This window comes from Serinus canaria, chromosome 4 (assembly GCF_022539315.1).
Source record: "Serinus canaria isolate serCan28SL12 chromosome 4, serCan2020, whole genome shotgun sequence".
NCBI lineage: Eukaryota > Metazoa > Chordata > Aves > Passeriformes > Fringillidae > Serinus > Serinus canaria.
In genome coordinates this window covers 71,379,711-71,392,758 of record NC_066317.1, presented here as the reverse complement: position 1 = coordinate 71,392,758, position 13,048 = coordinate 71,379,711, and the positions used below count along the sequence as shown (strand labels likewise).

The 13,048-nt window shown below is 45.9% G+C and overlaps 1 protein-coding gene across 2 annotated transcripts in view; it reads left to right on the top strand.

Moving 5' to 3' along the window:
• Positions 1-13,048, top strand: part of ATRN (attractin) — a 149,159-nt gene that overhangs the window by 25,296 nt on the left and 110,815 nt on the right. For both annotated transcript variants that reach the window (XR_007777543.1, XM_050974261.1), the window contains exons 2-3: positions 10,225-10,308; positions 12,521-12,634. Coding sequence is in view for 1 of the 2 variants with exons in the window: in XM_050974261.1 (XP_050830218.1) it covers positions 10,225-10,308; positions 12,521-12,634 (198 nt within the window). In the remaining variant the exon portion in view is untranslated. The remainder of the gene's footprint in view (positions 1-10,224; positions 10,309-12,520; positions 12,635-13,048) is intronic.

Genomic DNA, 13,048 nt, shown 5'->3' with positions numbered 1-13,048 from the left:
TCTGGCAGTGGGAAGCCATTCCCTGGCTCCTGTCCCTCTGTCCCTTGTCCCCAGTCCCTCTCCAGCTCTCCTGGAGCCCCTCCAGGCCCTGCCAGGGGCTCTGAGCTCTGTCTGGAGCCTTCCCTTCTCCAGGGGAACATTCCCAGCTCTCCCAGCCTGGCTCCAGAGCAGAGGGGCTCCAGCCCTGCAGCAGCTCCGGGGCCTCCTCTGGGCTCTCTCCAGCAGCTCCACGTCCTCCTGCTGTTGGCCCAGGGCTGGGACAGCTCTGCAGGTGGGCTCTCACCTGAGGGAGGGCACAAGGACACAATTCCCACCTTTCCTTTGGGATCTGCCCAGGGCTGGGGCAGCTCTGCAGGTGGGCTCTCACCTGAGGGAGGGCACAGGGACACAATTCCCACCTTTCCTTTGGGATCTGCCCAGGGCTGAGCAGCTCTGCAGGTGGGCTCTCACCTGAGGGAGGGCACAAGGACACAATTCCCACCTTTCCTTTGGGATCTGCCCAGGGCTGGGGCAGCTCTGCAGGTGGGCTCTCACCTGAGGGAGGGCCACAAGGACACAGTCCCCCCTTCCCTGCTGCCCACACTGGGATCAGGTCAGGCATGGGGGGCTCTGGGCTGGGTCATGTCCAGCTCTCTCCCAGCAGCACCCCCAGGTCCTTCTCCCCAGGGCTGCTCTCCAGCCGTTCCCCACCCATCCTGTGTTTGTGCTCTGCCTTGCTCCAGCCCCATGCAGGACCTTGCATTTGGCCATGTTGGACCTTGTGAGTTTTGTACTCTCCCAGGTCTCTAGCCTTTCCAGGTCCCACTGGGTGCGATTCCATCTCTCAGGTGTGTCACCCTCAGCCCTCAGCTTGGTTTCAGCAGCTGTTGGTGGGAGGGAGCAGAGCTGGAATCTCAGCTGGGCTCTCGGGCCAGCGCTGGTGCTGACTTGGGCTCTGCTCTCTGAGCCAGCAATCACAGTCCTGCTTGAGGGCCTGTCCTAAACTCTCCAGGTGGGTGTGCTGAGGGACCATTAGGAGAGAGGGCTCGTGTCTCCAGGGACTTTGTCTGTGAGCAGATTGACTGAAATGAGGTGGAAAACGGAATAAATAGATTTTAGGAAAGTGGAGTGATAAATTGTTCATTTATTTTATTATTGGTGCTCTATGGACGCTCTGTGGACTTCTTCTCCCCTCAATGAAATTCTTCTCTGGCCCCTCCTTTGAGACCAATATTTACATGCCTTTCATTCTTTACAGAAATACATGTGAGGAGAAGGACATTTGTGGGACAGGTAGAATATCCTTGTATCATATAAACATACAGAATTTTTCTGGGGGACCACACGTCCCTCGTTTTCTCAGGTTTAATATTTTATGCTTAAAAGGCTCCTTTTCTGTTTTATTATTTTTACTACTTGTGGCATCTTTGAGAAGATCTTCCTTATTAGTTGATCAAGGTGTCATTAAATTATGATATTGGCTGATAATTTGTTTCATTAATAAATCCAATATTTTAATTATCAATTTCCTGATCTTTGCATGTTCTTATGTTGTTTTTTCAGCCAAAGCCTTTCATTAAAAAGTCAAGAGGATTTGTCGTTCTGTAGGTTCACAGATGGGACAAATGCCCCTCCGGATTTCAGGATGTGCTATAACTATTTTAGGGATCTGTATCTGAGGATCTGTGTCAAAATCTGGTTTTGAGGCCTGAACCAAACAGAAGTTAACAGCAATCTTTTTCCTAACTACTTTTATTTTTTTAGGGCTCAGTTCTCCCAGCAGGTAACACTGCTGCATAGTAGCTTAAAATTTTTGAATGCCAGGAAGGAAATAAAGGAATTATTTCTATCCCTGTTAGGAAAGTGGGTCAGGCTGTGATGTTTATTTATAGATTGTCTCAATATTTTCACTTCTGTTGTAAGACTGACTGATCTTTGGCTTGTGCTTTTTTGTAAGTGTGACTACCAAGTTTTGAGCTCTGCATTTGGCCTAAAAATCACTAGTGATGGGGGGTGGCAAGTTTGGAGCTAAATCAGAGTCTAAATGGGCTTATTGAGAATTCAGTGGATTATTTTGGGGTTTACTGCTTAGGGAGAATACGGCATCAGTTTCATATACAGCATTGGGAAACAGGAGAGATTGCTGCTACTGCTTTTACATTTCTCATAGAAACTTGGTGGGTTTGTATTTGTTTGAGGAAGTGCAGCAGGACAATGGTCCTCTGCTCCTCAGGGATGGCCTGAAACTACACTTGCTCCGGTTCCTACTGGCCTGAAGGTTAAGTCAGCTGCTTAACCTCTTTTTGTTCACAATACAGCACATGTTCTGCCAATGAATGCTTTTCCTGGTCTTAAATGTAGACCTGACAACTTGAAGGCTTATCAAAGTAAAGGGCTCTCCAGCTGGAGGAGAAGGTTGATGTCTGTCAATTCTGAGCATGTGGGCTTTAAAGAATTTGAATTATGAGGCTTTATTTACAAGGGTCATAGGTGTGCTGTACTGCAACTTAAATGATTGTATTTGAGATCCATTGAATAATTGAATATTTCTAATTTTGGGAAAGGGATGAAAATTCGTCGTACAGACCGTGTGCGCATGAGCCTTTGATGATTCTCTTTGACCATTGCAACAATGTGGTTTCTTTGTCCTTTTGTCTGGAAGGGTCAGACACTTGATAGGGCTCTTGCCCCAAGGTTTTAGGGAGTCATCATGTGCCAGGGAAAGAGAGGGACTAATATTTAGGTATACAATTGGAGTGGGATGAGCCTAATCCCCAGTGGGTGCAGCTGTGAGAAGCAGGTGAGCAGCACTGCCAGCAACGAGCCATGGAGTGCCCAGGTGTGCTGAGCAGCCACAGAGAGAGCAGAGGGCGCACAGGTGTGATGTGTGAACATCAGGGGATAAAAGGCTGGCCTGGAGAACAAGAAGGGCAGATACTTAGGGCCTTCTGAAGTGACGTGGTGTTCCTGTGTGTGGGGTAAAGCTTTCTGATGTGGTATGGTGGTACTCTGGGTATTGTGGCTCTCTCGATTGTGCGATAAACTGTGACGTTGATATATTCCTTTCGTGCTGTAGTGAGATGGTTTTTGATGTGTGAGATGTATTTGCTTCCCCTGTGCTCTATTGTCTCCTCCTCCCTGGTGTAAGACAACTCCCTACCACAAACCCCAGGAGCATTTTAGGACCACCAAGGAAGGATGAGACTCCCATTTTTCTGAGCATTACAGACGCTTTCAGCTAAATTATCCTTATTTCTAAGAACTAGGCCAAAATCCAGTAAGTGGATTTTCGAACAGATGGGGAAAGCAGAATGCAACTGTTGGGTTAGTTTAGTAGACAGCTGTTGTAGTGTCCGCCATCTGCACAGCCGGTGTCTCAGGTACAAGTGGTGGGTATGGGTGGCCTTCAGGGGGACCTCAAGAATTGGCCTTTTGTCATGGTAATGTTTCTGCATAAAGTACAGGCATTGGGGAAGGCGTTCAAATAAATAAGAGTGCCAAGACTAGAGTTATTGTAGTGTGAAAGCAGAGATCAAAGATAATATAGAGATAATAGAAAAATGGCACGGAAAAATGTGCTGGAAAACAGCACAAAATGGCTGCTTGTGTGAAGAATGCATTCCTTCAGTGTAATAATAATGTCTTTTATTCTTTGTTTTACCTGGTAAGTTTGAATGGGGGAAAAATCTGTAGTAAAGTTACACAGTAATGTTGACATTTACAGTGGAGCTTGGCAGGTTGGTTCAGCAGAGATGAAGCTGTGGTTATACAGTGAATAAATGCTGCTTTGTGGTCTCTGAGATGCGGCTGGGAATAAAGAAATAGGAGAATATGAAGGGACCCGAATTTGGGGTAGTTTCAGTTTGAATGTAAAACTTAGAGGCACAAACAAGAGTGGAGCTTCATCATGTTTCTGTTGTGGCAAATGCAGTAGGAGCACAAGGCAGCCTCTATAAATTATGGTTTTGAAGCAGTGGGGAAGTGCTGGTGTTGTTTGGGATCCAGTACAGTTCTGTGGTTTGTTTTTTTGGTTTTTTTTCAGCACTTCTGATGTGAGGAAATGGAGTTGGAGGAGGGAAATCAGCTTTTTCTTGGTTGTTTCTGTTGTCTTAGTCTTGAGGTTAGGTAATTTGAATGATTGTTACAATTCAAATTGTTTTAAAAAATTATGTATTTAGGATAAAAATCTTTACTGTGAGGAAAAAGTTCTTCTCTGTGAGGGTGGGGAGGCCCTGGCACAGGTCTCCCAGAGCAGCTGTGGCTGCCCCATCCCTGGCAGTGTCCAAGGCCAGGTTGGACACTGGGCCTTGGAGCACCCTGGGACAGTGGAAGAGGGGTGCAACAACATGAACCTTAAGGTCTGTCTCAACCTAAAACATTTGGTTTTCCATGATTATGTTACAGCAGTGACTTTTACATGAGTTTGCTCATCTTGAGGACTTTAATCTCAGGAGACTGTGTATGTAGAAGAGAGAGGAGGAGAGAATTCTCTGGGCACCTGGAGTAGTTGATTGTCTTTGTTTGTCTCTGTTGCTGCGTAGGTAAAATCCTCATCAAAGTGGATTTTGCAGTAATGTCATTACCTTCACCTGTGAGACCTGTCTTGTAATTAATTACATCTTCCTAGCTTTACCTGTGGTGTGGAACCCAGGTGGCAGAAGAAGGGATTTAGTTGTTCTTCATAAGAAATTCATGAAATAGTTGTGTGGATTGTTTATCTACTTCTCTCATCCCCAGTGTGCCTGATCACTATTTCATGCCTATAAATTAAAGCATTTGCTTATAATAAATGTCCTTTAACCTCAGTGCTTTTAGTGAGAACATGAACGAAGTCAAATTATTAATCAATTTAGCATAGAAAGTGAATGTTCTTGTAAGAGGCTATAACAGCCCTTTCTTTGTGCCTTCAATTCCAAATATACCCAAACCAGTGACTTTTAATTGTGATGTGGTTGAGCACTTGGGAAGGAGGCAGAAGAAGGGAGGAAAACTCATTGCTTGCATCTGTCTCTAGATTTAACAACTATCAGGATGGACAAGGGGCTTTTGGGTTTGTTTGGTGGTTTTGGTTATTTGTTTAGATTTTGTTGGTTCTGTTTGGTTGGTTTGTTTTGGTTTTTTGTTTGGTTTTGGTTATTTGGTTGGGGTTGTTTTTTGGTGAAACTTCTCCAGACACAAGATGCTGATGAGACTTCACCGTCAGTGTCACTGCAGTCTAACTGAAAGTAATACAAACCCGTTTTGAGATCCAGTGATGACACTTAGAGGTTGAATTTTAATGTGTTTTATAAACCAAACCAGCCTGCTTACCTTTTCTGGAGAGTAATGAAGGAAGGGCAAGCTGCATTTTTTCTTTATTAATACTTCTGATGAAAATAAATATATTCAAAACCCTGTTGCCAGCATATAATGTACCTTTAATGTCACAATGCTTTGAAGTAAGTGCTGCAAAGTTATTTAATCCTAAATTCTAAGGTCATTTTTGTGAGTTTTTATACTCACTAGCTACAGGCTTGGTTTAGATTTATTAGATAGTAATTAGTCAACAGCTTTGGGCTTTGCTTTGTTGTGCAGTTCCTGCCCACAGAGGAATTTTCTCAGTGCATGCCAATTTGTATTTGAAAAATATATGCTGCTAGTATTACGTTATTATTAAAGAAACTGCAGATTTGTCTGGTGATTTCCAATATCAGATTTGGCTGTTTACCCAGGAGATACCATTGATTGTTGCCTGATTTTCTTGTGTTGGTTTTGTGCTTTTCAGGGGCTCCCAGAATGAGTGGGGAGCCATTAAATATGCAGAATATTTTTGCATAAAATATTTCTTTTTGAAGTTCTTTTTTGCTAAATCTTCATTCTTGTCGTTGCTTCCCTTTTGCCTTTTCCTTAAAAAAAGCTGGAATAGGCAGCACTCAAGGTTGGAGCTCTTTGAATGTATGTGTTGTAGGTTCCTCTCCCTTACTCTCTTCTTTCCCTTTGGTTTGTATATATGGCCGTCCACTTGGAAATCAGTGAAAAATTTAGTGTACGCAACACTGTTGTGAACAGTGAAGTTTGAAACAAGCCTTAAGTATTGTGTGTATATGCATGTACACATATGTATTTATGCAGTACACTTATGTCAGTTTTTAAAGAGAGTTTTGTGAATAGATCCTTGCAGTTGTTTTTTTCTACCTTGGAGGTTTTAAAGTTGATGTTGTAGTTTAGAGCCTTGTAAGTATTCTAGTACAGGACCTGACTTATTGTTTTACTAGGGTGTAGCAGCTGCTCCTTGCAGAGCAGGACATGTAATGTTCAGGTAGTAGGGAAGCACTTCCTATGTAGCAGCCACACATTTCACCAAGTTATCAAAGACAAGTGGTATTTGATGTCTTTACATATTTTTTGGTGTCTGATTTCTGCATCTGAGTCATAAAATTACTGTAGAATCACAGAATTGTTGGGGTAGGAAAAGCCCTCTAAGTCCAGTTGTTCCCCAGCACAGCCAAGGCCACCACTGCCCCATGTCCCCAGATGCCACATCCACAAGGTTTTGAAATCCCCTCCAGAGATGGGGACTCCACTGCTGCCCTGGGCAGCTGTGCCAGGGCTGGGCAGCCCTTTCCATGAGGAATATTCCCAGTGCCCACCCAGACCCTCCCCTGGGGCCGTTCCCTCTGCTCCTGTCCCTGTTCCCTGGAGCACAGCCCGACCCCCCGGCTGTCCCCTCCTGGCAGGAGCTGTGCAGAGCCACAAGGTCCCCCTGAGCCTCCTCTGCTCCAGGCTGAGCCCCTGCCCAGCTCCCTCAGGGATTCTCCAGCCCCTGCCCAGCTCCCTCAGGGATTCTCCAGCCCCTGCCCAGCTCCCTCAGGGATTCTCCAGCCCCTTCCCAGCTCCCTCAGGGATTCTCCAGCCCCTGCCCAGCTCCCTCAGGGATTCTCCAGCCCCTGCCCAGCTCCCTCAGGGATTCTCCAGCCCCTGCCCAGCTCCCTCAGGGATTCTCCAGCCCCTGCCCAGCTCCCTCAGGGATTCTCCAGCCCCTGCCCAGCTCCTTCAGGGATTCTCCAGCCCCTGCCCAGCTCCCTCAGGGATTCTCCAGCCCCTGCCCAGCTCCCTCAGGGATTCTCCAGCCCCTGCCCAGCTCCCTCAGGGATTCTCCAGCCCCTGCCCAGCTCTGTTCCTGCCCTGGCCATGCTCCAGCTCCTCCAGGGCTCTCCAGAGCTGCCTCAGCACTGGAGGTGCCCCAGCCGTGCCAGCATAGGGATGGGCACTGTCCTGGCCCTGCTGCCACCCTAGAACTGGCACAGCCCAGGGGCCTCCAGTGGCCTCTTGCCCCTCTTGCTGGGCTCGTGTCCAGCCACTGTCACAGCAGCCCCAGGGCTTTTCCCAGCCCTCTGGCTCAGCCTGGAGCTGCAGGGCTTGCTGTGAGCCAGCGGCAGGGCCTAACCCTCACCCCACATCACACACTTGGCCAAAGCTTTCTGGGCCCAGAGGCCTCTGACCCTGGTGGTAGTGGTGGTGACAGGTTACGTGGGGTGGGAGCCTTCTATGAGAGTGGCCTGATGTCTGTCAGGAGAGCTTTGCACATCCAAGTCCCTCATTCCTGGGGTGTTCTTCCTTCTGGAGTTCCTCCCGTGCTCCCTTCCCAAGGCTCTGCTCGCAGACCAAGCCAGACGCCGTGTGGGACATGTGGCAGCCATCCCAACCCGCAGCCCCGTGTCTCTGTGGCACAGGCAGCGCTGAGCATGGGAACAGGGCCTGTTTGCTTTTTACTGCAGCCTGCAGATCAGTTCATCTTTCTGTATTGAATGGAAAGATGAAATTCTAATTTCAGTTTGCTTTTGTGCTAAAGATTTATTTCTGTCTGGGAGAGTGCTTACAGAAGAACATGGATGCTACTGCTTGCTCTAGTCAGGCAGTGCAGGCTATTTATTTTCCTTTCAGAGATGTCAACTCTGATCAAGTATAGATTTTTAATATCCCTAATTTTAATAATAGATTATAGATTTTTAACATCCCTCACTTGTCCATAATGGCAGGAAGTTTAGTAAGCAGTCTGAGAAACTTACAGATAAGTTTTTAATTATAGGGGATCAAAGAAGTTTGACTCATATTTTTAAAACTAAGTTCACTGTTTTGCTGAAACTTCGTTGAATTACATTGATGTTGAAGTGCTCTCTTTTTTTCCCTCCTGAGATGTGACATGCTTGGGGGTACAGTACTAACGGGATTTTTTTTTTTATTAGTTTTTTTATATCACTCTTGGTAGCATTTCTGTGGTGAATTAATTAGCAATTACTTCCAGAACAAATTGTTGCAGGAGTTCTATGAGCAGAGGTTCCCTGAGAGCTTGCTACATGGCATGAGATTGTTTTCAGCTTGAGAGACTTGCTCAGGTTTTCAGAATCTCTGCTCTTGGTTGCAGGAAAAGTTCTATCAGTGTTGATACTGTTTGATTCATGGCTTTTCCATGGATATTATATTCAAAATAATGATTTTATAGACAAAAAGACTAGGTGTTACTGCCTCGAACTTGGAAGTTTCATTTGGTTTTGTGAATTCCTAGTTGGCAGATAAGTAATTTGAATTTTCAAAGATGTTGAAATTTTGAAAGAAATATAAATCACAGAATCATGGAATGGTTTGGGTTGGAAGGGACCTTAAAGCCCACCCAGTGTCACCCCTGCCATGGCAGGGTCACCTCCCACTGTCCTAGGCTGCTCCCAGCCCTGTCCAGCCTGGCCTGGGGCACTGCCAGGGATCCAGGGGCAGCCACAGCTGCTCTGGGCACCTGTGCCAGGGCCTCTCAACCTCCCAGGGAACAATTCCTTTCCAATATCCAGCCTAAATCTATACCTCCTGTATGTGTATTCTTTTTTAATCTAATCTCTGTTTACACTGGCATCTGTGTCTCCATAGAGGGCCCAGATGCTTTTTGTGCTTCCAAAAATCTGGGGTTTTTTCTTCACTTGCTTCAAGGTCCATTTCCTGCAGAACTTCAGTAATTGGCTTTTAAAAATCTTCAGCTCAGTTTCTCAGGTAGAAAAGTACTGTAATAAATTCGTTTTGAGACAGAGGAAGGTAGTTTTCAAAAACCTGTGAATTATACCTTTTTAATTTGAATCAGAGATCAACCTGAAAAATGCTTGATGGAAAAGAGTTTGGAAAATAATTTTTGACTCAGCCAAAATGTGTTAAAAAGTGAGACGTTAGCATTTACAGATCACCGGGGAAAGGCAAAGAAAAGGTTCCAAGATACTGGTTTGAGGAATTTCTGGTCTTGCTTTCTACTCTTTTTGCCAAGTTTAAATTTAGAGTGTTTTTGTTTTAGAGCTGTGTTGTAAGTAGGACGGTTGAATTTTGCCAGAGGGCTGTGATTTGCTCCGGCAGTGTGCCGACCGTGGAGTTTATAACTTGCCTAGGAAGGAATCCTGGTTTGGGTGCCAGTGTGTGCTCTACCAGAACGTGGTGTTTGGGCGCCTTCAGGTGCTGCTGCCTTCTGCTGCCATCCTTCCCTGTCATTTATTTTCAGCAGTTTCTGCAATGCTCATCTGTAATATATTGATGAATTCAAATGAGACAGGAATGGGGCTCATATCCCAATGGTTTTCTTTTGCTGGAGAAGAATTTGCACTGTGCAGCATTTGCAGATGTTGATAACAATATAGAATCACAGAATGGTTGGGGTGGAAGGGACCTTAAAGCTCATCTCATTCCACCCCATCCATGGGCACCTTCCACTATCCCAGGGTGCTCCAAGCCCAGTCCAGCCTGGCCTGGGACACTGCCGGGGATCCATGGGCTTGGGGCTCAGTCCAGCCCTCCATCCAGGAGGTTGTCAAGGAGTTTGTGGAGAGTCAGACACAGAGTGAGAGAGAGGTTGCACTGTGGCCTTCATCTGATCTGCATGCAGTGGTACAGTTTGTGTAAATAAATAGTTTAGGAATAATTTTAGCTTCTCTTGGGGAATTCTGTTTGCTGGTTAGGTGGTATATCCATACATACAGGTTTGGAACCATGGCATCAATATGATAGAGAAACCATTGCTCTTGAAGTGATGTCATTCTTGAAGAACAATCATCAGAAGGCCAGCACGGAGAGTTCAACAAGGGACTCCCAGCTGGGTTTTGTTGTGCTGTCGTTGGTTTGTTTATAGTGGCTCTTAAGTAAATAATAATCTAATGATGGATCTTCAGAATTTAGAAAATCCTTTCTGAATGTTTAAAACTACTGGACACTAATGTTTGTCTTTGTTTTTGTTTGCAGACTCACAGAACCTTCAGGGTATGTCACAGATGGGCCTGGAAATTACAAATACAAGACAAAATGCACCTGGCTCATTGAAGGAAGGTGAGTCTTGGAAGCAGCTCGGGATTTTGTGTTGCTTATTGGGACTTTTAGGTGAGTTTTATCTGCACTGAATATTCTTAGGTCTCATGAATCTTTCTGGCTACTCAAAAAGCTAAATTGCCAACACCTAATTGTTCTTGGTAAATAAGTTTTTGTGCAACTGAGTCCTCCAAACTGACTTCTGATTAAGAGGTTTGTGTTGAAACAGCATGCGGTGGACAAAAATCAGTGCACTTCTGTAAATAATGAAGGATTATGAATTACTTGACTGACATCATAGTGGGCCATTCAGATGATGGGACTCACTGCACATGGGATTTTTCAGTAGTATGAGAAACAAGAGAACACTCTGAAAGCTTTTATTCATGAAGAATCAGTTTCTGTAGTGATGAACTTCAGATGTTTCTTTACTCACTGAGCCATGAGGACTTCAGAGGAACCATTGACCTTTTATTGCAAAGGTTTTCTAAACTGGGAGAAGTCTCTCAGATCTCTCCCCTCATTTTGCTGCCCTTCTTGTATTTGGTCCTTATATTGCTTATAGCAATTTCTTGCACAGGTTTTTAGGAGTAGCATATTTAATGTCTATCCTCTGTCACCTGATTGATGGTGCAGCAGTTCAGAGCATCTCACTTGTTGAAATATATTTTTGATAGAACCAAGCTGGTGCCAGGACTATAGGATCAATTTCTTTAGTCTCTAAAGCTTTTCCATGGTCAGATATGATGCTGTGTGATAACATCTGTGTGTTCAGTCACATTCCATGTTGTTCCTGAATGTGCAGGTAGAAAGGGCTGTAAATTGGCAGGAGTTGTGTGAGAGTGTGAACTTGTACTTCACACTGCAAACTGAGGCCACTTGGCATCTTGGAGGATCAGAATTTACTACAGTCCCAGAGGGAACTTTTCCTTAGTCTTCTCCCTTTGTTTAATGTATCTGTTGCTGACATGCACTGTGGGATCAAGGCACCCTTAGCAAATTTGCCAGTGGATACCAGGCCATGTGGTGTGGGCAGGGTACTGAAGGGAAGAAATGGCACCAAAGGGGGCCTGGACAGACCAGAGACCATGGGACTGTGTGAACCTCATGAAGTTACACAAGGCCAAATGCAAGGTCCTGCATGGGGCTGGAGCAAGGCAGAGCACAAACACAGGATGGGTGGGGAACGGCTGGAGAGCAGCCCTGGGGAGAAGGACCTGGGGGTGCTGCTGGGAGAGAGCTGGACATGACCCAGCCCAGAGCCCCCCATGCCTGACCTGATCCCAGTGTGGGCAGCAGGGAAGGGGGGACTGTGTCCTTGTGGCCCTCCCTCAGGTGAGAGCCCACCTGCAGAGCTGCCCCAGCCCTGGGCCAACAGCAGGAGGACGTGGAGCTGCTGGAGAGAGCCCAGAGGAGGCCCCGGAGTTGCTGCAGGGCTGGAGCCCCTCTGCTCTGGAGCCAGGCTGGGAGAGCTGGGAATGTTCCCCTGGAGAAGGGAAGGCTCCAGGCAGAGCTCAGAGCCCCTGGCAGGGCCTGGAGGGGCTCCAGGAGAGCTGGAGAGGGACATTTGGCTTGTTTGAACAGTGGCTGAGGTCACTTGGTTTGTTCAACCTGGAGCAGAGGAGAACTAAGGGGAAACTTCATCACAGCCTGCCTTCCTTCTGAAGAAGAGAAGGAGCAGGCACTGATGTCTATGTGACCAGGGACAGGACCGAAGGGAAGGGCTTCACGTTGTGTAAGGGAAGGCTTAGTTTATGTCTCAGGAAAGGTTCTTCCCCCAGAGGGTGGTCAGACAGTGCCCAGGCTCCCCAGGGAAAGGTTGTGGTGCCAGGGCTGCCAGAGTTCCAGGAGCATTTGGGCAATGTGCTCAGGCACAGGATGGGATTGTTGGGGTGTCCTGTGCAGAGCCAGGAGTTGGACTCAGTGATCCTTGTCAGTCCCTTCCAGTTTAAGATATTGTGGGGTTCTGTGATCTCTTCTGCACCACAGGACACAGATTTCTGACCATAAAGAAATTTTTGCTTAATACCAGGAGAGCTGCATACAAAAAAAAAAAAACCAAAAACCTGAATCGCAGCATGTTTAGTGCACCTACAGTTACACCAAATGACTCAGTTTTAGTCTTGTCTAGACCAGAGCTTCACACCAGAGAAGTATGTTGGAGGGATTTTGCCCTGTTTGTTGAGTGGCTAATTGCAAATACTTAATTTATTTATTTATTTTTTCTTTACAGGCCAAATACAATCCTCAGGCTTCGATTCAATCACTTCGCCACAGAGTGTAGCTGGGACCACTTGTATGTGTACGATGGAGACTCAATTTATGCTCCTTTACTGGCAGCTTTTAGGTGAGTTCCCCTTGGTGAAACTCTTAACTGTAGCCAGTGGTATTTCCTTAACTTAGAGCCTGACTTACATGTGGCTTCTGACACTGTAAATATGATCCAGTAATCCAAACGTATAACACTGCAAGTGCAGCACTTATAGCCGATGTCCTTTTGTGCACTGTTTGTCAGCATAAACAATTAAGGAGTTGTTTTTAGCTTTTACAATGAACAAGTCATGTCACTGCACTCTAGCATTTAAGTATTATGTTTTCATTTCCAAATCCTGATTCTTTGAGAGACAAAAAATTTATTGTTGTCTGTCTGAGCTGGAGATGATTTGGTGTGCAGGCTCCTTTGAGAGGAGAAAACTGCTCCATTTATGGGTTTGAACATGATTTATGACTTAAACTTGTAGTGTGTCAATACAGACAGAAG